This window comes from Motacilla alba, chromosome 3 (assembly GCF_015832195.1).
Source record: "Motacilla alba alba isolate MOTALB_02 chromosome 3, Motacilla_alba_V1.0_pri, whole genome shotgun sequence".
In the NCBI taxonomy this organism is placed as follows: domain Eukaryota; kingdom Metazoa; phylum Chordata; class Aves; order Passeriformes; family Motacillidae; genus Motacilla; species Motacilla alba.
Window position 1 is genome coordinate 45,326,911 of NC_052018.1, and position 23,222 is coordinate 45,350,132.

General features: G+C 43.9%; 2 protein-coding genes across 11 annotated transcripts in view; one reads left to right on the forward strand and one right to left on the reverse strand.

The window, feature by feature from the left end:
* Nucleotides 1–6,647, forward strand: part of ARMC2 (armadillo repeat containing 2) — a 69,308-nt gene extending 62,661 nt beyond the window's left edge. For all 4 annotated transcript variants that reach the window (XM_038133231.1, XM_038133235.1, XM_038133234.1 and 1 more), the window contains one exon: nucleotides 6,511–6,647. The gene's annotated coding sequence lies outside the window, so the exon portion shown is untranslated. The remainder of the gene's footprint in view (nucleotides 1–6,510) is intronic.
* SESN1 (sestrin 1) overlaps nucleotides 2,074–23,222 on the reverse strand; it is a 78,672-nt gene continuing 57,523 nt past the window's right edge. For 4 of the 7 annotated variants that reach the window (XM_038133236.1, XM_038133237.1, XM_038133240.1 and 1 more), the window contains exons 2-10: nucleotides 11,576–11,641; nucleotides 10,490–10,690; nucleotides 9,373–9,555; nucleotides 7,962–8,204; nucleotides 6,576–6,723; nucleotides 5,605–5,717; nucleotides 5,172–5,362; nucleotides 4,796–4,940; nucleotides 2,074–3,201 (exon numbers count right to left, since the gene is read on the reverse strand). In XM_038133236.1, coding sequence (XP_037989164.1) covers nucleotides 3,115–3,201; nucleotides 4,796–4,940; nucleotides 5,172–5,362; nucleotides 5,605–5,717; nucleotides 6,576–6,723; nucleotides 7,962–8,204; nucleotides 9,373–9,555; nucleotides 10,490–10,690; nucleotides 11,576–11,641 — 1,377 coding nt within the window. In that variant the 3' untranslated portion in view covers nucleotides 2,074–3,114. Of the gene's footprint in view, nucleotides 3,202–4,795; nucleotides 4,941–5,171; nucleotides 5,363–5,604; nucleotides 5,718–6,575; nucleotides 6,724–7,961; nucleotides 8,205–9,372; nucleotides 9,556–10,489; nucleotides 10,691–11,170; nucleotides 11,553–11,575; nucleotides 11,642–17,001; nucleotides 18,973–19,056; nucleotides 19,972–23,222 lie in introns of those variants that run through there. The other 3 variants (XM_038133238.1, XM_038133239.1, XM_038133242.1) reach the window with 3 other exon arrangements.

The following is a 23,222-nucleotide window of genomic DNA, read 5'->3' on the forward strand; positions in this document are numbered from 1 at the left end:
CTGCTTCCAGGTGAGAGAGAGGCTGACAAGTAGCGCCATGGTAGAAGGGCAGAGAGACTTCTTTCCTAGTTTATATCCCTGCTTTTACAGGGCAGGGAAAGGGAGATTTTGTGGTCCAGGTTTTGGGAGCGGTGAGGAGGAAACTCCAGTGAAAGTGATAAAATTTGCTCCATTCTTTGTGTCTCAGCAGTTCAGGTGTTGCTTGTGCCCAGCAAGGCTCAGCCCTGCTTTGGGAGCTTGTGTGGTGGCGGCCTCTGTCACGGAGGCTGATCCACAGGAGAGAAGTGCTCGGCATTCAGTGTGGTTTGGCTCCAACAACAGCTCTGCTCAGCTCAAAAATATCTCAATTATCATCCCTTCTTTTGCCATTTTAATTTTAGCTGAAGTTGAAGGGAAGATAAATGGTTTCAATGTCCCATTTGTCTCTGGGAGAAAAGAATGGATTTGCTTTTAAAGAGTATTAAAGAAAGGATGATGGGTAAGTAGTCCCTGTGGGGAAGAAGCTGGAGGCATTTGTTCCTGGCATTTGTGTCACAGCAAGACAGGCAAACATCCTGCTGTGCAGAGCAGGGTGGGGGCACTGGAAAAGGCTCCTGTGGCTAAGCCCTGTTAGGAGGACTAATCAGAATTGACAAGGGCTGAATCTCTGTCAGAAGGCAGCTGATACTGATGGCTGTCTCAAGTCAAGGTGGTACTTGGGCAATCAAGATTTGTTCCAATACAACACTAATTATGTCAGTTACTACTAATCAAACTGTAACCAAGAGCCCGAAGCATGGTGTCTGCAGCTGAGCCAAGCTGGGGATCGTGGGGCAGCCACCATGTGTGAGCTCTGGCTTTTGTACAGGAAGTGGCACGTTCAGAGGAGCTGGATTGAGAAGACAGGGTGGCACAGGACTCTTGAGCACCCCTCCAGTCGAGCTATACCAGCCTCTGTCTTTCTCTGAAGAAAAACCTGTGAGTAGTAAGAAGCAGCCCCAGAATGCTGGATTTCAGGTGTGTTCTTATGGCATTGTTACCATTTGGGTATCTCTGCCACAGACCTCAGTGCAGCAGCTCTCTGGTGTCCAAGAGTCCATTCCTGTTCTTCCCTGGGGAGAGCTGCCAGCACCACAGCTGAGGTACACGAGAGGCTGCTGCACGTCACAGCCACGGGCTGTGCTCTGCCAGAGCTGCCCGGGAGTACTGGGCAGGGAGTTGGGATTGCCTGCAGGTTGTGGCTTCTGCTCTGATGGCAGCTGTGACCCTCAGAGAATGGATGAAGCCACTCAACACAGAGCCACTGCAGTGTTTACTGCTTGAAAACTGAGAGGGTACTTGGCTGTGGCTGGAGAGCATAGGATGGAAACGGCCAGTTTAGGTTTCTTGGAAAAATTCATGTCCACCTTTGACCTCAGAAAGCACCTGGAGACTCAGGCACTGCAGAAACTGTTCACAGAGTGGAAAGGCACAGCTCAGCTGTACAATGCCTTTAAGACAGGAAAGTTTTGCTCTGTTTTTGGAACATTAAAAATCCTGTATTTTCAGTTAAGAGGAAGCACCAGATGCTTCCTGTTAGTCATAATTTTTGACAGTTTATTAATCTTTCTCCCCTAGATCTTTTTAGATATTTTAGCTTCTTGGACTGTAAACTTAAAACCTGTAGCCCATGGATTAAAACTGTTCTCAGAAGGTTCTGTAGAAAAAGAAACCAGTCTGAGCTGAGATCCAGGCCAGATGACAGAAATTAAACTGCTTATGGGCTTGGGAAAATCCATTTCACAAAATCACAGAAAATCATAGAATCAGCTGAGTTGGAAAGGACCCATCAGCATAATCGAGTCCCACTCCTGGCCCTGCACCAGACACCCCAAGAATCACACCAAATGGATGGAAATAGCTGCAGTAGAGGTGTTCCCACTACAGTTAGTGAAGCTCTAGTCCTGTTTTTAAACTTTTCCTCCCACCATTTTAGACTCAGTTAAAAAATTCATGGCTCATAATTTTAACCGTTTGCTCAGTTACTGTTTCAAACATTTTAAATGGTCTTACAGCCAGTAAGAACAGAAGCTTAAAGTTAAACCACACAGAAACACCAAGAGAAAAAGTTGTTACCTTTATTTCAAAAATACCAGTAATACTGACAAATTTAAAAAGCAATTCACACTCATACAAAAGTATTCATGTGTTCTCCAAAACCACTGTATATTAAACGTCAGCATTTTAATCATGTTTTGATTTACTAAAAATAGATGTTTCTTAGCCTAGTTATTTAAGCAACTGCAAAAATCATTAAGACCAGCGTTGGGCATGTAATACAGTAGGACTGTTTGGCAGTCTAGAACAACATTCCCACACCTTTTCCTAGCTCCTTCTTGGTTCATCCATGAAAAGGAGGACAAGAAGCTACTTGACACTTTGTGCAGGTAGATCTCTTAAGAAGCTCTGAGGACTCCAGTCCCCTTCTTTCCATAGGAAGACCATTGCACTTTGGAGCTCATGAAATAATGCTGAACAAACATCCTGTTTTTAAGGCTAAACTAGCTGAGAAAATTGACTGCTATCTTTCAAATTATCAGTGTGGACAGAAGAGGTTTAGTTCTGATTAAACAGGGAATCTAAATAACAAGGCTTTTTTGAAACCACACACAATAAAGGCTCAGACAATAGCAGTGCTCACTTTCACTTCTAGCTCAACTGGAACAGCCTGGGTCTGTTCACTCCACCTGCACAAATAGCAGCATCAAGATTTTTTAGAATTATTCTCGTAGGGAAAGCAAATGTCATCAAGTCCCAGTTCTTTTCGCACTCCGACTCCCGCAGTATTTGCGTTAACACAAGATCTATGTATCTATGGTTTGCTATATTGCCACAAGTTCAGAGAATGTCCCGGGCTGTCTAAAGCCAAAATACCATGAGCAGGCAGCACTTCTGCACAACCCTGTCTGTCAACTGCCAAGCGTTCGCTGCCCAGCGGCAGCAATGATATTCCAAACATGGAAATAGCTGAAACTAAAGGAGTTATGGCACAATGGGCATCTTAACTTATAGCTACTGTTGGTCCTGAGGCTTCGTATCTTCCTCTGCCATACTGCAGCTGCAGAACATTCCAACGTCGACAGGCAGCCAGAGACATCAGGTCATATAGCGAGTAATAGCTCTCAGAGCATAAAGTAGTTCGGCTTGCATCCGAGCTTCTACCAGAAGCAAATTTACATGGACCTTCAGAGAGAGAAGAAGTTCCGCTTTAGCACCGTGCTCACCGCCACCACGCGCTGCAGCCAAAGGAAGCCTGGGGGCTGCGGGCACTGTGCTGGTGCAGCAGCAGCAGGGGAGCACTGCCCGTGTCACCAGCCAGACCTCGCTGTGGAGCTCACTGAGGGGGGCAGAGGAATCAATGCCACACCCTGTGGCACTGTGGCACAGCGTGGCACTGGCTCACGGGCACACTTACGTAGGGCCAGGGCCACAGGAAGGGGAAATCATCCTTTAGCAGACCAGCTGGTTTAGCTGGAAAAAACAAGCCCTTCTTTGGCAGCACAATATGCACAGCTTGTTCAATTTCAGTGAGGCTAATGATTAAAGGCAGAAGGGCAGTGAGTACCTGTGGAGCAGAGGGGGTTCTAGCAAAGGCAGAGGTGATAAGGACATTTGTCCCTGGGGACTGAGAGAGAAACACACAGGCAGCTTCCACCTGAACAACGCAGAGTGGCTGGCCAAGGTGAAGCACCAGAAAAACTCCCAGGTGCCATAAACCCCCTATCTCTACTGAGACACAGGTGTTCAGTAGCTACTGGAGCTAAGAATTTTAGCTCCCCACCTCATCTCCTCAATGCCTTTACTGCATTTCTTTGAGGATGAAATCAGAAACTTGTGGGGGGAAAGGTATGAAAGTATTTTTTCACTGACAGCAGGTTGCTGTGAGTTTGCTCTGGCCTGTAAGGGTTGTGTGTGGTTTCATTTGCATGATCTCTGTGAGAATGTATGGTTATTGTGTTCAATGACACATATATATGAATGAGCCTTGGTTTTTGATGGCTATGGAGATGCAAAGTTTTGGACTTTAAAGAAGGATTTGTGTGCTTGGAAAGCTCATCTATCACCGTTAGTCTAACCAAAACACAGGGAGCGTTTTACTTGAACAATCTTAAATCACTGTAGTTACAGGACCCTTCTTCAAGGGGTTTATCAAGAACTAGAGCCTGTAATGATACAAGCACTAATGATTTCTGCATCTTCATGTTTCAGCATTGACTTTAAGTGAGGCCAAGAAATACCCTTCAAAGAAAAACTGAAAGACTTAAACTTAATGGATTCAATATCTGGGAGTAAACAGCAGGAAGTGTGACTGGGAGGTGTAATTCAGGCTGTAACCCAGCAGCAGAGCTTTTAGGCTTTGATAAAAAAACTGTTTTGGGGCTATCCATGCCAGAAGGACCAGGGGACTGGAAAGACCCTGGGCCAGCCAGAGGGCTGTTTCAGGTCGGCTGCCAAGGGATGGATGGATTGCGCACCACTTTCCTGCCTCTCTGGGATACAGGCAGTACTGACTGCAGTTGAGGTGAAGCTGAATCATTCTCATGTCTAACCCCCTGTACTGCTCAGAGCTTCCCCAGTCCATGTCAGCTGTTAGCCAGCACACAGGCAGGAGGAAAGGGGAGATTATTTCAGCCTGGGAACATGACACTTCCCAAGGACTTGACTGTGAGCAGAACCCCAGGAGCACCAGCTAAAGCTTAAGCTGTGTGGCTGTGGCTGTCAGGGAGACATTGATCTGGGGCCCGTGGCTGTCCCTCAGCACACACACCAACTGTACCTTCTCAGAGTGTTCAAACTGTCTCCAGAAGCTATCATACATTCTTTTTGTGGTCTTTTCAGGAGTGCAAACCACAGTCTTGATATAAACTTTAAAGCTGCGGTCCAACAACTGATTAATTTCACCATAGTCATAATCATCGTATCTGTTTGGAATCGAAAGAAAAACACTTTCATTTTCAAGCAGCAGTTATTTCACTTGCATTGTTTCTAAGTTTCTATGGCAAAACAAATTATTGGGTAAGTGTAGCACTAGTGGCCCTCCCCCATAAACAAAAACATGTTTAACAATAAATGCATGTTTGCTTAATAAATAGTTCTGGTTCAACCCGAGAAAGAAAACCCAATGTGTTTAGAACAAAAACAGTACAACTGACCTTATTCCAAACATACAATGAATATAGTTCCAAATAGCTCGTCTTAGCATTGAGGTATCCACATCTTTGTGCATGGCCATTGTGTTGTAAGTCAGATTATAAGCAATATGGAACTTCTCATCAAGCAGTTGTCCCACATCTGGATAAAGACGATTAACCAAGGAATAGCCATGGTCTTCCCAGGAATAATCCTTAGAATAAGTAAAAATGCAGAATGGAACATTTCTGAAATGAACTTGTGAAGACCCAGAGCTTTAGTATAGTTAAAGATCCCAGGGCAGATAATCCACTGGGGGTGGAGGTTGTTCATTGGCTGGCTTAATTTAAGCCTCACCCATGGGGCAGTGAGAACACAGCCATTTCCAGGTTTGGTATCTGGCACAATGAGCAGGTTGTTCCCTAAGCCTCCTGATGGCAGCCCCCAGCCTTTTACCTGAACACGAAAAGTGGGCACGTGCATTCCATGTCTGGAGAAGTCTTTGTAACCATAGCTGGTATCCTCAAAGTGCCGAGACACATCTCTTGTTGCTGCAGATTCTTCATCTTCTGTTAATGTCAAACAGAATTTCACACAATTTGGAAAGAACAAATTGGAAGCGTATGAGCAGAACTCCTGAAGAAAAATGGGTCTCTGTGCTTTTTAATCAAACACATTTTCACTGGATTACCCATATTAAGATTCTCTGGTACAGTTCTGTGACTGCAGCTGTGGTGTTCAGAGGCAACTTCATGAAAAACACTCAGTTTTTTTCTTACAGACAAACATTTTTTTCTCCCTTCGGTTGCACTGCAGTCTTTACCCTATCCCCTGAATCTAGGGGATAGGGGATGTTAGGGGATGTTTTGCCCCTAACTCAAAAGGTCTGTAAAAATGTCAGGGGAAAAACCTGGTTTGGAACACAGAGCTTATTAAAAGAGAGACTTCTGAGATTCCCATGCCAAGTGTGTCTTAGAGGAAATTGTATTGAAGAGCCCATTACAACCCTAAACTTGTAATAGATTAAGTCGTCTGAAAAGTAATGCTCAGTCATCTGAAAAGTAATGCTACATACACTTAAATAGCAAAGCATGTCAACTGTCTTGTTTTTAGAGCAAGATGCTTAAATCTCCTGTGAAACTTCTAAAACTCTCAAGAGAGAGATTCCATTTCTTCTGGAGATTTCTATTAAACACAATTTTGGTCAGAGTGTAATGGTGTGTCTGCAAGCAGCCACAAATCTTGGCACTGCTTTGCTTTTAAGTGTTCCTGGAAGAAAACAAGGCATCCCTAATCTTGATTCTTTCAAAGAAATGGTAATGTTTGTGTGACATCTAATAGCACTTCTTTCCCCTTTTGCAGGAGTATTTCTTCAAATAATTTGGAAAAGTCTTAATAAATACATATACAGACTACATCTGCGCTACCTGAAGAGCACACAAACATGCTTTCTCTCTTCTCTCTTTCAAAACGTGTGGCCATCTCTTCTTGGCTGGCTTCCTCTTCATCTCTGCACTCCTGCAGCTGCTTCATCTTCTCCATAAGAGCTTCAACTTCACAGACAGACTCTGTAGACTAAAAAGAAGAGAAAGACATTTCATTTTCATGCAACAGAACTGACAATGATGGCAGTAATTGCCAAGCCAGAAAGTTTAAACACAACTGAAGTCCTTTACATCTTTAAATAAAGATTTTTCAAGGAACACAGTTTTTGGAAGAAACCTGTATTGACACAATGGTTTACATTTAGTCATCATCTTTTCTCAATTAGACCCCTGGTATTTTTAGCATGATTTAAAAATCACAGCATTTTGGAACTAGTTGTTCTCATGCTAAAATTAGTTTCTCTTCGTCTAAATGTTCAGCAACTGAAAAACAAGGAGCTGTAACAGAAATTTTGATAGAGGAAGTAACCACAATTTACCACCCAACTGTATTTTTCTCCTTCTCTGCTCACAGAGAAGAAACACTGAAGGAAAAAGGAAGGGTGAGTATAAATGCAGATTTAACGAAGCCTCGAAAGAAAGCTAGTGCAAGATAATCGTTTTTCACAACACAGAATTCAGTAATTGATCTTGTAAACATTCATCAGCACCAAAGTAGAGTAAAATTATCTTTAATTTATACAGTTCTGCCCCTTCCTCCCTGCCTTTTGCAGTTTGGTCCTTCAGAGAGCCAGCAAGCTCCATCAAACAAATTTAAACGCCACCCACACCACTGCAGTGAAATACCACAGGCAAGGATCTTGCAGCGAGAACACCCTCATGCCTGTTCTTAAACCAACACTTAGTTCACATCATTCTTTTCACCAAGGGAAAACAAGTCCAGGTCAGCATAACTGCTGCAGGCAGGAGTGTTTTAAAGAGTCACAAAGTTGTGAATGATCTGATAAAAATGATCCTTTGTGTGATGCATGACAAACACCTCAAGGCAAAAAAGTCAGAGCCTGGAACCAAAAGGAAGAGCCAACCTTCCACTGCACCGATGAAAAAAGTATTCCTGGCCACTGCTGCTCAGGACACCTGTCATGAACTAGCTGAGGCTGGGACCCATCTCAGTTCACCTTTATGAATGAAAGGCAGAAAAAAAAGGCAACAGAGACTGTGTCGTCTGTTTCTCCTTCTGGTAGCTTTCCCCAGGTTCTCAGTATCATTTTGGCTCCTCCGAAATGCATTTTTTTAATACCCACATCTGGATTAGGGTCATCAATCCCACTATCAAAAGAATGAAAAGAGACAGGCACCCTCCACGTAAAAAGTTTACAAATAAATGGCTACTGTTGGAAGAGATTGTTTGTTCAGAGAGACACTTACTGGAATACTTCCAGCTGGGCTGGCATGGATTTCATCCACCCCGTGGTAACCATTTGTTATATCACATATGCAATAGTTACTGACAGAGGGGGGCCTGAAGGTGTGACCCCCTTCACAGTCGATCTCTGGGCTGATCCCACAGCCAAACGTGAAGGAAGCAAGGGAGTGGTAGTGTGTAAGGAGAACGACTGCATGGATCAGCTCTGCCAGGGACCAGCTGTTCTCTTCTGTCTTCAGAAGTTGCTTTAAAAATAATGCAAGACAAAAGTATTAAAGTAATTCATTTGAACCCACCTTAATGCAGTTTATCAACACATTTCTTTGTCAGGTAAAATTACTTTTCTGACATCCAAACGTGCTTCCTAACTCTCTGCTGCCATTAGTGTGCTCAGTGACCTGCCAGACACAGGCCTGCATGGTTATGCCACAAAGGACACAACTTCTCTCCCCTCTCTGTCCCTAGGCAATTGAATAACTTGGGGTTTCTTTTTTGCACCATGTGGTTTCTGTCGAAGCCATAATGACTTGCATTGAAATTTCACACCTCTGATGAAGACCCAACCACAACTGTTGCATGTTTGTTGAAACGGTCTTTACAGCATCAGAAAACCCAGGCAAGTCCTTGCAGATCAGCTGTGTAAAAACCTGGCACAGGCTCCCTCCATCTTGTCCCTGTGGGTGGAATGCTCTAGATTCAACAAGAAGCTTCAAACCCCAACTTCCCCTTCAGGCAGGAAAGTGTGGGAGGTTTGGGGCCTTCTGGCAGAGCACGCACCCTTCCCGTCCTGCCTCAGCTGGACCTGCCACCACCTCTCACCGGGCCAGGCAGCACAGAGGAAGTCCCAGCACCCACGTGCTCCTTGCTAAGGGCACAGAGGAGAGCAGAAGGGATGGAAGAAGCAGCCCCTCGGTGGTTTGTTGGTGCTGCAGTCCTGGCTGTCCTGTACCACCACCACTCCTCTGGGCAGCTCTGCCAGCCTGCTCTCTCCATCCCACCTGAAAACTCAGCACTTGAACTGGCAGCAAGCCACACAAAAATGTGGTGGCTGGTGTTTTGCCTGACCTCTGGCAGTATCTCAGAAACACCCAGGGGTTCTGGCTACTGAAAGCACACAGCTTGAGGAGGGAGGTGCACACCTGAGCACATCATCATTGCACCAACGGAATTCCAACATGAAAGAGAAATTTCAGGGTGTTGTAAATGAAATTTGTTACTCATTTAAGAGCGGTTATGATCCTGTTAGTTTTACCCAACAGGGCACAAGTGATACTAGATCATGCAGTGATGTAGCACTGAAATCAAAGTCATTACTACAGAACATCTTTCACCCTGTCTGGCTCTGAACCCTAAGAATCTGTGATTGCTTTACTGAAAAAAGGGGACATTCACATTACTCCGTGAAAGACCTACCTCGATATGTTCCTTGGTGATAAGCCAGGGTCGGTGAGCCAACATTTTGTTCAGTTCTCCTAAATTTTGCAATTTTTGAGGTGCATTTTCCAGACCATTCAACCATTTAGGGTCTCCACCAACATGAAGGAAGTCATTCACGTGGAGGTTAACAAGGTAAGAGCACTGATGTCGTGCTGCAGCCTAGAAAGGAAAACAGTGCGATACAGAAAACAATTACAGAAAGTTAGTACTTTGTGACAAATACCATAAGGCATCATTTCCTCAAAACATCCAAGAGTAAGACTTGCACTAATCAAAGACTCAAGTGAAAAAAGATTTCTGAGATTAACACATCAGCTTGTTTTTGATTATTGTTCTCACAACATAAATATCCCTTGTTCATACACGCCATCGTTATGCTGGCTACAGGTGCAACATGCCTATACCCAGGGAGAAATACAGGCATGGATTTATTGCCTGTCCTGAAGCAAGTAATCCATACTGCATCCTACTCCCCAGGGGGAAGAAGCTGTCTCTAGCTGCATCTTCACCAGCAACAATCAAAAGCAGGTTTTAGATTGCATATGGCAAGAGAGACTACAGGCAGCTTCTCAGCAAAGAAAGGCCCAGTATCATTTACTCCAACACCTTCTACATCAAATTAAGACACAGCCCACAACTTTAATTCAACTTCAGCAAGCAAAGATCATTGAACTGGCAGATTAAAATTAGAAATCAACCACTTTTGGCAGAAAACTTGCTCAAAATATACATATTCAGAAATGCACAATGAGACTGACTTGAGTTAGAGAAAAGTGAATGTGACAGGACACAGATACAAAAACATGCTTTCTTGAGAGACAGTTTCTGAGCTACTAAGGAAGCCAATAACAAACAATTATCTCATTTCTATAGCACGCTTTTTCCCTTTTTTTCACAGTTCTACCAGATCTATGAACATGAACTGCTGATCTTCTGAAACCATCTGTAAAGCAGACACCAACAAACCCACTCTGCTTTTCCCTTAGCTGCTGGTGAAATGCCTTTCCAGCTAGAAACTGCAAAACACAGCAACAGCTGCTCTCAGACAGGGCTGGAGGCGTGGCCAGCCTGGCGGTGTCTGCCGGGCGCGTACCATTATCCCGATGTAGTGCCGGTAATGGAGCGGGAGCGGGCCATCCATCTGCAGGAGATAGTGCTGAGTTTTGAGAAAGCTTTCGAGATACTGTGGGTGGAAAACCATCACCAAGGTGACGTTGTCCAGTCGGCCCAGCGTGGCAAAAGACTCTGCAAACAGCGTGTGCATCGTGGCGTCCTCCTTTCCCACCTGAATCGTCTGATTGGAGAGAAGGAGCAATGAGCAATATTGTCCAAGTTCCACCAATAAAACAGCAAATAAATACATTACCACAGCACCCAGAGGCCCCAAGTGAAAGGAATTATACTATAAGTCTATTAATGGCATTAAATCAGTGCACATAAGGCACATTAAATCCCTGTAATACCTCTCATTTAGGAGATCACAAGTGGTTATACCAGCAAAAGGACATTTTTGGCTTTAGTCTCTCTCTAATACAACGCTGACTTCTCATTTTTAACTGTCTCACCTTCACTTCCTTGAATACCCCAGGTTAATCTTAATTTATTATAACTAAAAGCTAATTGAATCATCACTTTTACTATGGGAAAAAAAGGGAAAAAAGCAAAAAGCTGGCTATGATGACAAGAGAGAAAAAAAAGGAAATTGATAAAGACTAAAATTCCTAGAAAACCACAGGCATATTACTAACTTTTCCTCTACTCCAAATTCTCTTACCAGACAATCAGGAGATAAGCAGCAGAAATGCTCATCCAAAGCACTCTGACCCTTTCCAGATTCTTCAGAGTGGTAGAGGCAGCTCAAGAAAAAGCAATCCCAGGGCAGAGGGGCAGGTACCTTGTGGACCAGTAGGAAATTACATCCGGATGTTCACAAGGAAACAGTATTGGGTTTCTCTCATGCTAGATAGCAACATGGGAGGGGTCATAACTATTCCAAAGCTCCCCAAGGCTCTCACTGTTCTGTACACTAGAACTGTGGCCAAAGTCTCAGGACTGAATGTGATCACTCCTGAAAATGTTTTGCAGATCAGCAGCTGTCCTGAAACCACTGTGGGCTACTACTAAAATGATGTTCCTTAAAAGCATAAAGTTCACTATGTACTTGAAAACACTACCACACCTCCTTCTCAGGGATGAATCTGCTTGGTCCGTGTCCCAGTGGTCTAGGAATTCTTATTCCAAGTTCCTAGAAAAGAAAATTACACCAGCTCAGCATTTAGTTATAAACAGCTTTTTAGCTGTGGTTGCAAGAAAGAAAAGAGTTCTCCATTCAGAGCTGGGCTTATTTGGGTACTTGTGGTACTCTTGCACGGGCACTTTTACTAGTACTGTTTGTACAAATGCAAATCATTTTTTTATACAAGTGCTTTATAATTAGCTGTGCTTGTTTACAGCACACTGCCCCACTCCAACAACAAAAAGTTCAACAACAAAGGCCCTGTCAACCAGAGAAAACACACACAAATTTATATGCAGGCGCACACACACACACAAACACACTACAGGCTGGTTCACAGAAAATTCTGCATAAAGCATATTTTGGCAGGGTGTCCAGGACAAGGAGTTCCGAACATGCCGGCTGCTGTGTGGTTATGCCACTGATACAAAACGAGGCTGCTGTGTGTGTGTACATCCGCAGCTCGCCAGCACACAACACCCTGTGCATCTGTCAGGAAATGAAACAGCTGTAACCCTAATCAGATTTCTTCTTCCCAACCTCAAAGAGCACTTAAACTGCTGAAAGTACCTGATCTACATTTGCATCTGCTTTCTTTTCAAGATAGGATAAAAAGCTATTCACATTGCAGGGAAGGAGGGAGGGAGGGGAATTTGCTCCATCAGAACAGCAGCAGCCACATCCTTACACCCACTTGTGTGGATGTGTTGCCTTGCAGGGAAGGTGGAGGCTGGATAACCCTGGCAGTTCACTACTTGTCCTCTCCTTCAGCCAGATGAAGCTTTCTGAGAGGCCTATGGCACCCTGGGCCTTTCCTGCAGCCAAGGAGCAAATACATGGAAGACTTGGGTGCCTTTGTGTCCTGCCCATTAACACTGTTCCCTTTGGAAGCAGGCGAGCCAGGTGTTCCAGGGCAGTCTCCCCAGCACTGAGCAGCCTGCTGAGAAGGCACAGCAGGTTCCAGGGGGCAGGTACCAGAGCAGGACATGGCCTCACCTCACACTTTCACACATGTCCCCATGCCATTGCTGCAGAGGCTCCTCTGCTGTGTGCGTGGCACTCGCTGCAAACCAGCTCTCCTGAGGAGATTACTCCCCAGTGAGCAGCTTGGCTTCCCCAGGAAAGATGGGAGCCCTGCCAGCTGATGGCATGGCACTCTTACAGATGGAGGGAAACCTGGGATTAAAGCTGAGGATGGAGCTGAGTGCCAAACACTAGGCATTATATAAACTAATGGGCTTCTTACCTGTGCCCTCTTTCCCAATCATCTTTTAGAGCATATGCATTGCCTCGGTTCCATAGTGGGTTCCAAAACCCACCCATTTTGTGATGATATCAACTTCTCAAGCAGGTTTACATGAATAAATACCAAGGACTGGGCCAGTTCGGGCCACACAGAGCAGAGGGGCACCTTCAGCTGGTCCAGGCCTCAGAGCAGATGATGCCCCAAGAGCTGCCTGCCAAATGCAGTTGTTAACTTTGCCACATTTTCCCCACATAGGTAAAGGCTGTTGAAATGTGCAATACTGGCTGCACTCACTACTGCACTTTTTTTTCTCTTTAGCTGAGGTTTCTATTTTCATGAGTTTCACTGTATGAGAAGCAATTTTATTAATCAGTTACTGTTTCCTGAACTTTCCCCTAAGATTAAAAAACAACTTCAGAGAGCTGGAAACAATGAGTGCAGGCCTAAGTGGCAAGTGCCAAACTCTTTAGACTCTGACGGTCTCCTTAAATCCCAAAGTCAGATGCCTTAATTTCTCAAGTCTTACTTGGCTAAAATAAGATCAAAGGGCATCTCTTACAAATAGTCTTTTCACTTTTTCCCCTCAGTGTCGCTTTTTCCTGCTATGGGTCCCAATACACACAAGCAAATTTTGCCTGGCAGCCAAGCAATGCCACTTGTAGGATGGAATTTATCAATATCTCTCCTTAAAACTTCAGCAGAGCTTCTTATTTTGGCTATAACATCTTATAGCCAAACAACAGCAAGCAAAAAGAGAGATCATTTAAATTGTAAACAGGATTTAATTTAGCAGATGTCTGCAGTTTGCCAGATCAAGCCCTCCAAGACAAATACCTTGAAGTTTAATTTTTGAACAAATGTTTTTCAGTTTTTCTTTTTCTCGGAACAGTTAGAGGAAGGAAAAAAACCCCAAGCCCAGATTTAAGAACCTGAGATCAGCAGGCTGCTAGTGTATTTTGCTTCACAATCTAAAATACATCACAATTAATACACTTATTAAAGCATACAGAGGTCAAACTTACAATTACACAGCACGTAACATGTTATATTACTCAACCATCCAAACCCTCGCCGCAAAGTGACTTAAGAGGTTTTTTTTACGATTAAATGAGTTGCTTTGTTTTTCATCAGGAGAGGCATCATCCCCCTGATATCATGGCACCAGCCTAGTACTTGAGAAGCTTGGGGTCAAGGCTCTGTTGTGACAGAGACGTAACTAAGGATCTGTGAAGATAAGCCTGTTTCCCATCTGCAAAATGGGGGTTTCTTCCAGAGGGTGCTGAGAACAGAAGCAACTTGCCATGAGGTACATGCTCAACACAGTCATGAGACCTGTGTAAAACCTGACCCATTAGAAGCCTTTTGAAAACTTGCTCTTCAGTTACAAGCTATGGCAGTCCTTTTTTAAAACTATTTTTCTCTCTTTTTCGGAAGCAGCATTTAATCAATTTCTCCGAGTACTTCAGAAATAGCTGTGTGCTTCCAGCACCCCAGCATTTCAAATACTCGGTAACACAGTAATAATTCTCCAAACAGTCCTAGTGAATCTCTCCTTTGTCCTGAACGTATTTCTATGCTTCACGATATCCTTCACTAAACCTCCATCTGCCAAATACACTCAACTCAGGGAGCAACACTCTCCCTCTCAAAGGCAAGACCTGCATCCTGACCAGACATACCACTACCTCTCTCTTCTGCACCTTACTCTTAAAGCACCATCTCACTTGAAGCACCAACAAGCACTTGGTGAAGCAGTTGTGTCTAGGACAAACAGCAGCTGGAAGAAAGCCTGTATTCCTTTTGGTTATTCCAAAAGTATAAGCACCTTTCATACGATTCCAGACCACGGAATCGCACACCAAAGTGACCTACTTAGTGACACATTCTCTGCATCAAACTTCTCCTGGCTCCTTTCCTCCTGTTTGTCAACCTTACCACACCACTTTCATTCAGTCTAGAAACTCTGCAGCTGAATACAGCTCAAAGCTCAGCAGAAAGCCAACCACAACTGAGGCTTTGGGTGCAAATAAATAATAACAATAATAACAATAATGATGATGGTGATGCATCAGACGCACTCCATCTTCAAAGTCAGAACATAAAACTCAGGTGGCTGCAAAGCTGAGCACCAAGGGTGCAACACCCAGAAGCTCAAGCTAATGGAAGGAGGTGGGCCTTCCTGGACTCCACTGCTCACCTTCCAGACATACCTGACAGAAAAGCAAGACTTTAGCCATGTAAGTGCTGTATTGCTGCATTGACAGAGACAACATCGAAAAACACAGAAAATCCTCCTCTTCCCCCTATGTAATGTAACTTGTATTTCTGTACAGCCACTATTCTTATTTCCATGGGAACTCAGCTCACCAGGTACCCATCATTTCTCAATCTACACATCCCTCACCACTGCCATATCAGCCCAGCACCACATCTCATGCATTTAGATAATGTAAGATTCCTGTGACATAGGACAAGTACATCATCTTCCATCTAGGAGAAAAAAATCCCTCAGAAATGAAAAAGCTACACATCTTGGAGAAGCTGCTACAGAAGACTGGTGGCTTGAGCTGACGTCTCTGAAGTCACAAGCTAATGCCCTAACCATCAGACTGTGTGCCTGCTCAGAGACTTCTCAGCCAGGAAATGCTTTATGCAAATTTACACCAAGAAACAGCATTGCAGAGCTGAGACAGAAAAGTTAATGAGACAACTCTGCAAGCTTAATTATATACTTCCCAGTCACCACTTACTCTCACCAGTCTGGCTCAATTAGCACATCCAACTCCACAAGGATGACTAGACCAAAAAGTCTGTACTGCCTACACATACATGTTCAGGGAATACCACTCTAAAGCCTCAAACATCTAAATTCACACAATGTAGAGCTTTTCTGTTGTTACAGCTGTTGGTCCAGCCCAATTTTTAGGTAGCTTTTTTAAGCTTCTTGACAGGAACTTCATTCCTGTCAAATTTATGTAAAAGCCTGAGATAAAAAATTGAACTGCAGTAGTGTAGAAGAGGTTTGTAAACACTAACACTACAACATGCATTACCTCTGCTAGTAAGAGAATATCATCTGCTTTGGTTCTCAATCTCTTAAAAAAAAGTCACAGTCTAAGCAGACACACAGTATCAGAAATTTCACCTAGAAACACTGAAAACAGAACTAAGCTACGAGCCAGGTCACAGAGCCTCTGGAACAGGAACAGCTATCTAACCTAAGCTACAGTTCTTCCTCCATTGTATGCCTAAAATGCTTTTTCAGATCCTTCTTGGTCCCTCAGTACTGGCTCCTTGCAGCTAGAGCTCTGCCCCTTACCACAAAACTTCTCCCAAAACTCCATGGTAGTTTCGTCCAATGAATCTGTTCTGGGGACTGTTACCAAACTGTTAAATTTTCAGTCATTCAGGATTGATGATCTATGCACCACAATGCTCACTCAGACTGCTTCCCTGGTGTTAGCACAGTGAGTCATTTTGCTCCCCTCAAGTACAGTCAGTACCACTAGCAAGTCTACTAGATTTGTATCTACCAGAAAGACTTATTTACATACTTACTTAGGCCTTCTCTAAATGGCAAAGGGAACATTTTATCATAGAAAAGCCACAAGCGAAATGAAATTATAATGATCAATTTACATTACTAAACTACATTTGAAATAACATCTTTATCTGAATCATCTATGTTCTGATTAAGCACTAAGTCCTGCTAGATTCAAACAAAATTATATGAAAATCACACTCCATAATACAATATAAAACAATCTAATGTAATGAACCAGAGAAAGGAAATGAGATGGAGGTGAATTTTTTGGAGGTAACATTTTTCCAGATAACCAGTCATCATTTTACATAATCTAAGTGTTTTACTACCCAAGCTTAGGGTTAAGAAAAGCACAATGAGCTGTGAGTTAAAAACTCTTCAATACAATCTCCCGGTGGAATTAACTCCTCCAGCATGCCTGTGCTGAAAATTTAACTCAGTATAATGTGATGAGCACTTGAAGTATGGGCATTAAAAATACCCATTTAGGGCTTTATAAGCTTTTAGGATGAAATGCTCCTAAGCATATAAGTGTCCAAGAAGGCTGTGCAGCATTTCCAAGGGAGACTTGGCACTTACCAGTCTAAGAGGCTTCATGCTGCTCCTGCTGCTGCGCTCACTGTGAACTGTCTGGTTCCTACTTCCCTTTTAAAGGCCACCGACAGCAAAACCTCACTGGTGGTGACACTGAGGCTACAAGTAGAGTTTCCTTGTTTAGGACCTTAACAACAAGGACTGGCACAACTGGCCACACAGGACAAGCTGTCCCCAAGCTGATACATACTCAGCTTAAAAACTGTGTTTTCAGTTCTGCTAAATGCAGTAGCTACTGTAGTTTCCAAACTGGTCAGAAAACTTTTAGGAAGGAGGGAATTAAGAACAAAGAGTTGTGATAAAATATATTTCTTTTCCTACACACAGAGAAATCCTACATCTTTTCTAAATGTGGGGCTATGCAAAGCTGGCCATTTTTCCTATTTTATTTGTTTACTTAATCCTGAAGTAGCTGCAATTGTTGTGGCTTTCCCAAACAAACCATGATTCACATTAAAATGACAGAAAAAAAATTATCCTAGAAATGCTCATGTACTTTAAATTTTTGCACTGGTTCCATTTGCTGGGTATTTCAGACTGTCATTCTGCTGAAGCAACAGACATGTCTCCACTTGTACGGATTTAAAGAACTGGGAACAAGTACTCCCCCTCTGTTACAAAGCGCTTTGTTACACAGACCTACCACTCTTCACTGGAATTAGAGCATGGCAAATGCTGAACTGTTCCTCTTTCATATACAGTATGTTATTCTTACATGAATTTAAAGACGTAAATTACTTTAATTTCACTATAATTTCTCTGAATATCTCAAAGTCCTTTGAAATAACCAATTTTAAAAACATCCCCATCTAGTTTATGTGACTTGATTCAAGAAATCAAGGCAAGGGAGAGTGTGTCCAAGATCACACACCTTGTCCATAATGGCAGGAATGAAAGCAAAGCCCAGACTCCTCTGTCTCCATCTCTAGCACCTCTTCTCTGGTAATTTTCTAGGACTGAGCAGTACAAGCAGGTTCAGCTGCAGTAGTCTCAAGGTGCCTGTCTATGTGCTACCTACTCTTACTCAGCATTAACAGCTCTTCCTGAAGCGGTTTTGTGACACAACTGCCTAGAGTCCACAACCCAATTTACTTTTGATATGAGCTCACTGAAACTGAGGCTGAGTTTCAATGATTAGTGCCTAGCTTTTTAACATGGCACCTCTGTAATGTAACAAAAAGCATTGAAGGGCAAAGAATTTCGAATGAATGCCTGCAATTTCCCTGCTGTAAACACTATTTAAATACCAATAACTTGGTGACACAGAAGGAAACAGTCTAAATGTGGCAGTAACCATTTGCATTACATAGACTGTACTGCTGGATTATGCGAAAGCAAAGCATATATCCATATATATGTATCCATGAAGTACTGGGTTACTCTAAATCAGAAAAATACAAAACAGGCTCTTCTGCAACCTACACCAGTTCTGAGGATTTAAAATTTTCCTTTAAAAGAAGAATCTTAACGTGGTGACACTAAGAAATTTACAAGAGAGACCCAAATCAGCAGGTTTCTTCCTGCCCAAAATAATGCTCTTGGACTTGCATTTGTTTATAATCACAGCCTGCTCTTCTCCATGAGAAATACAAGACCAGCTTTACTGTTTCAAAAGGATAATCTAAATCTATGCAAGAACGACGTAAAGGCCGAGCAATTCCGAGGCAAAAACCACCTGGACGAGCCCGAGAACTCTGCAGAGGTACCCGGTTACCACACACCCCAGCGGAACACAGCCCTCCTGGGAGCAGGGGCGTCGCGGAGGACAGCGACAGCATCTGCACCGTCACCGCAGGCAGCAGCTGCTTATCCCGCGGCTGAACAGGACCTGCGAACCCCGAACGACGCCCTCCGAGCGAGGAGCCCGCAGGGAAACGCCACTGCTGCCCCCTCAGCCCCGCAGGGGGGCTGCCCGGGTCCCCGCCCCCCCTTCCAGCAGGGATTTCTCTGGGGAATGCGCCCGGGGAGAGAGACCCCCGCCCCTGGGGGCCTCAGCGCCGCGGGGACGGGCGGCGGGGGCACCCGGCCCCCCGCGAGTACCTGGTGCTGCCAGCCCGGCCTCGCCACCATCCGGCCGGTGCTGCGGGGCTGAGGCCGGGCCCGCCGCTCTCTCAGCCCCGCTGGGCTCTGCCCCAGCGCCGCCGGGGCGGTCCCAGCCCCGTCCCGCCCGCCCGGCGCAGGGGCGGAGCGGCGGCCGGGGCGCTGCCCCGCCGGGGGCCGGCGCTCGTCGCGACCCCGCGGCTGCTCCCTGTGCCCGGGTGTGGCACCAAATGCCCCGGGCGGGGGCACGAGAGGCGGCGGCCGCCTCCAGTCCACCTCGGCCCGGCAGGACTGCCTCGAGCCCAGGACCCCTCGGCTCCGTTCCGCTCTTCTACCGGCACAGAGACGCTCCTCGGACGATGCTTTATGTCCCCCTCTCCCGTTCCTTATGCAAGAGTTTCCACCTTCTCTTTAAGCAACAAAATAATTACGGCTTTTAAAGCGAGAAATCGCAGGAGGTTCACATTTTGCAGATATTTGTGTGACTAAGTGAGCTGCTGCTGCAGAAATCTGGCCTCCTGCCTATTCCCAAGATCATAACAGTCCTGGGCAAACATATGTTTTGCAATCGTATCAGCAAAACACTCGGCCTTTGTTTGCAGCAGGCTGTGCTGCGCCTGCCGACCCCCCAGGACTGTAAACTCTGCCAGATGCCTTGCATCTCCCACCTCTTTTGGTCTGGGATTTTATGTCATCAGTTATTTCAAAAGAAACAAGTCCCTGAGCTGGCCCATGTGATTTTTACTTATTTTTTCTTTGACATCATTATAAGATCTATAAAGCTACATTCTGTTAGATAGTTTTCCTTCAAATAATTTGAATTAAAATAAAATATGGTAGACCCCAAGAGGAGATCTTCTGTTGCAGTTTTCATGGGAGAAGAGCCAGGACAGCTCTGAACCTCTAAACATACTCACCTGAGGGAGGAAGGCTTCTGCCTAGAATTCAGGCTATGTGGTTTTAAGCTGTACCAAGTTATCTTAACAACCAAGCAGGGAAATTCCATGACACTGAACTTTACACTTCTGTTAAATGTAAAACTGAACACTGCAAAATTGCACACAAGCTGTTCCTGTTATCAAACCTAGCAGCTAAATGCAGAAAACACTGAGGACAGTGCTGTCAAGGGAACATGGCAACCTGACGCAAGGCAGCACTTCTGTACACCTCTAATTCTGGAGCCTTAAACGCTTTCTTTCCTCTCCAGTTTTCAAATACCAGCACACCTCTGGGTCATGCAATTAATGCTGGAGAACCGAGGGATACTCTACTGCTGAAGGCTTAGCAGCAGTTATAAGGTTAAATTACCCAAGTACCACAGCTCCATCCTTATTTGGGGCCTAGGCTTGAAGCTGCTAAGTTTCTCCAGAAGAATCTGAGTGTCCTTACCTACTTGCACTTTATAAAATGCTCAACAGAAGCATGGAAAAAGAAAAATGCAATACTGGCAGAGAAGATTACACTTTGTGAGCTAATAAAATAAACTAATAAAGAACAGTGTTTAATTCCCACTGCTTGCTTCCTTACTTCAGGCCAAGGTATAACAAAAAGGTCGCATGAGCTCCTCTTCCAACACAGACAGAGAACTGGCTTGCGCTCAGAAAAACTATTGAAAGGGAGAGTAATTACCTGAAAGCTGAAATGCCAGAAGATGGCTCATCATAAGAAGCCTCGCTGGATGACAGACAAATGGTTATCCCCTTCAATGAATTTGTTAATACCCTTGGAAGAAGGGGTGGGGCAGGAGGGTCAGAACTCCCTCACTTCCGAAGTGGTTTTGTCCCACTGTGGTCATTTGTACTGCCTGGGTATTTGTGAGGAAGCCTGTTTATATTAACAGTTGTTCCTATACAAAGAACCTTGGCAGATACAGATTCTTTTCTGGCATCGTCCAAGGGAAACTCTCTCTCTTTAAACAACCAACTCAGCAACAGAAGGTAGGAAATTGTATCGTGTTCTCCGCTTTCTCTGTCAGGAGAGATGGAGGCAGTGACAGCATGTCAGAAAAACTGTGTACAAAGGGGAAGAGGAAGTTGCACAGCCACAGCAAACAAGTAATAATGGACTTAAAAGCTCTCCCATATGGCCAGAGTACACAAGCCCTGCTCAGGCCCCAGGTATGCCTCTGCCTTAGCAGAATCCCATCACTCAGCTTGCTGCAAGCCCTTTCTCCACCCCAGCCCTCACACAAGAATTTTCAAAGTGCAACTCCTCCAAACTGAAGAGCCCACACAAACCTGAGCCCGCTGCTCATCTATAAATCAGTACACAATTGCAGGCTGAAATTATTCGTATTTGTGAGCTAGTATGACCAATTACATGAGCAATTTCGTAACAGAATACGGCACAGAGCTCACTTGGTACTGATGAGTGCAAACCGCAGTGCGCCTGGGGAACAGGGGGACAGATCCATAGTTTGGTTTGCATAACTGGAGCGTTCCCCTGGGGAAACACAACAGTATGTTTGACCATGTATCAGTGCAAGTAAACAGAGATCTAGTGAAATGCTCCTGCGGGAAAACACAGCAGATGTTTAACATGAAAATATCGATAGATACCGAGTTCCTTTCACCCAGAAAGTGTGCATGAGATATACTCAAAGCAAACACCATCTACAGCATGGAAGCACACTCCTTCATAGCAAGCATATCCATAGAAGTTGGCATTTAATATCTGTGCACTCTAAGTTATCAGAAATGCAATTTTTCCTTATTGCTACATTTAAAGAAAAGCCCTGGAGAAGCTGAAATGTGACCAACCAGCTACAGTGTGAAAAGCCTAATCCTGCAAATAAAATTGTCTGCACTTTGCTGCTTTAAGTTGAAACAGTTCTGTTTCAGCCCAATAGGGCAACTTTTTGAGTCAAGTTCAGCACAAACATATGACTCCAAAGAACTGGCAAACCTAGATCTTAAATTCTTTCCACAGAAAAGCCATCCAGGCAGGAGCACTTGAAATGCCAGTTTTTGCAATGCCCTGGACATCAAATTAGTATCTTGGAGGATGATCAGATGATTCTTTCCCTGGAACATTTACAAGTAAAACCAGGTAATTCTTTGTGGCTCTGAGCTGATTTGTATTAGTTTTAACTCCACCTAATATGGTGCCTTAATAAAGTCACCAGGTGTTTCAGAAATGACTAAGCAGCCCCACACTGGCCACTGTGAACATTTCCCTGTGGATTCCTCTCATTCCTTGCTGTCCACAGCCACTTTTCATAACAAATTTCATGTGTGTCTATTAATCTCTTCTATCTCTTGATTATACATTTGTTATTTCTCAAACAGCAAAAATATCATGATAACAATATGACACAGGAATCAAACCATTCATTACAGTGATGAAAGAATTTAAATTAAATAGAACGTACCATTGAAGCCTGCAAGTAAAAAAAATATGGCCAGTATTTGAAAGCATTCCTCTTGATTTAACCTTAATGTGATTGTCTGATTTAAAAAAAAAATCATTCTATTATTAGAATTGTTACACAGTTCTAGGGAGGAGAATAAACTGTATTCTTTGTACAATCTAAATTCTTGCTGTATGTGTCAAAAAGGATCAACCCTTTAGGAATGTCACTACACCTGATACATTTATAATAATAACAAAAAAAATTGTTTATTAGAATGGAGGGCTGACAATTGGCCACATCAGGAGATACATTTAGACCAATATAGAGAAGCTTTCCTTTTGTAGTCTTTAGGATTGTTAAGTCGGCTAAGATCAAAAATTTTACCCTATTCATACATTAGATTTATTGTCTTTTCTTCAAAGCTTATCTGTCCTCAAAATGCTGTCTTTCTATTTCTCGACCCTGCTTAAATGCTGCTTTCTTAATGGCCACATCTTCAGCATTAATGGGCAAATGACTTACAAGTGATCATGCTGGTTTGTGAGCATCTATAAATCAGGTCATTCATTCCTAGCCCACTGTATTTCCCACCAAAGACACCATCTTTTCTCTCAGAGCTGCAAGAGGCTGTGAGACTCCTTTGTTTCACCTGAGCTGTTATCACAATTGACTGACTTGAACTCACCAAGCTGCAAGAACTTCAGTGGTTTTATTTGGTTCATCCCTTAGGACTGTTACTGCCCCCAAAGAGTCCTTCTTCTGGTAATTTCTACCTTTAAGATATCTATAGCTCACTCCCACCTCTAAACCACAA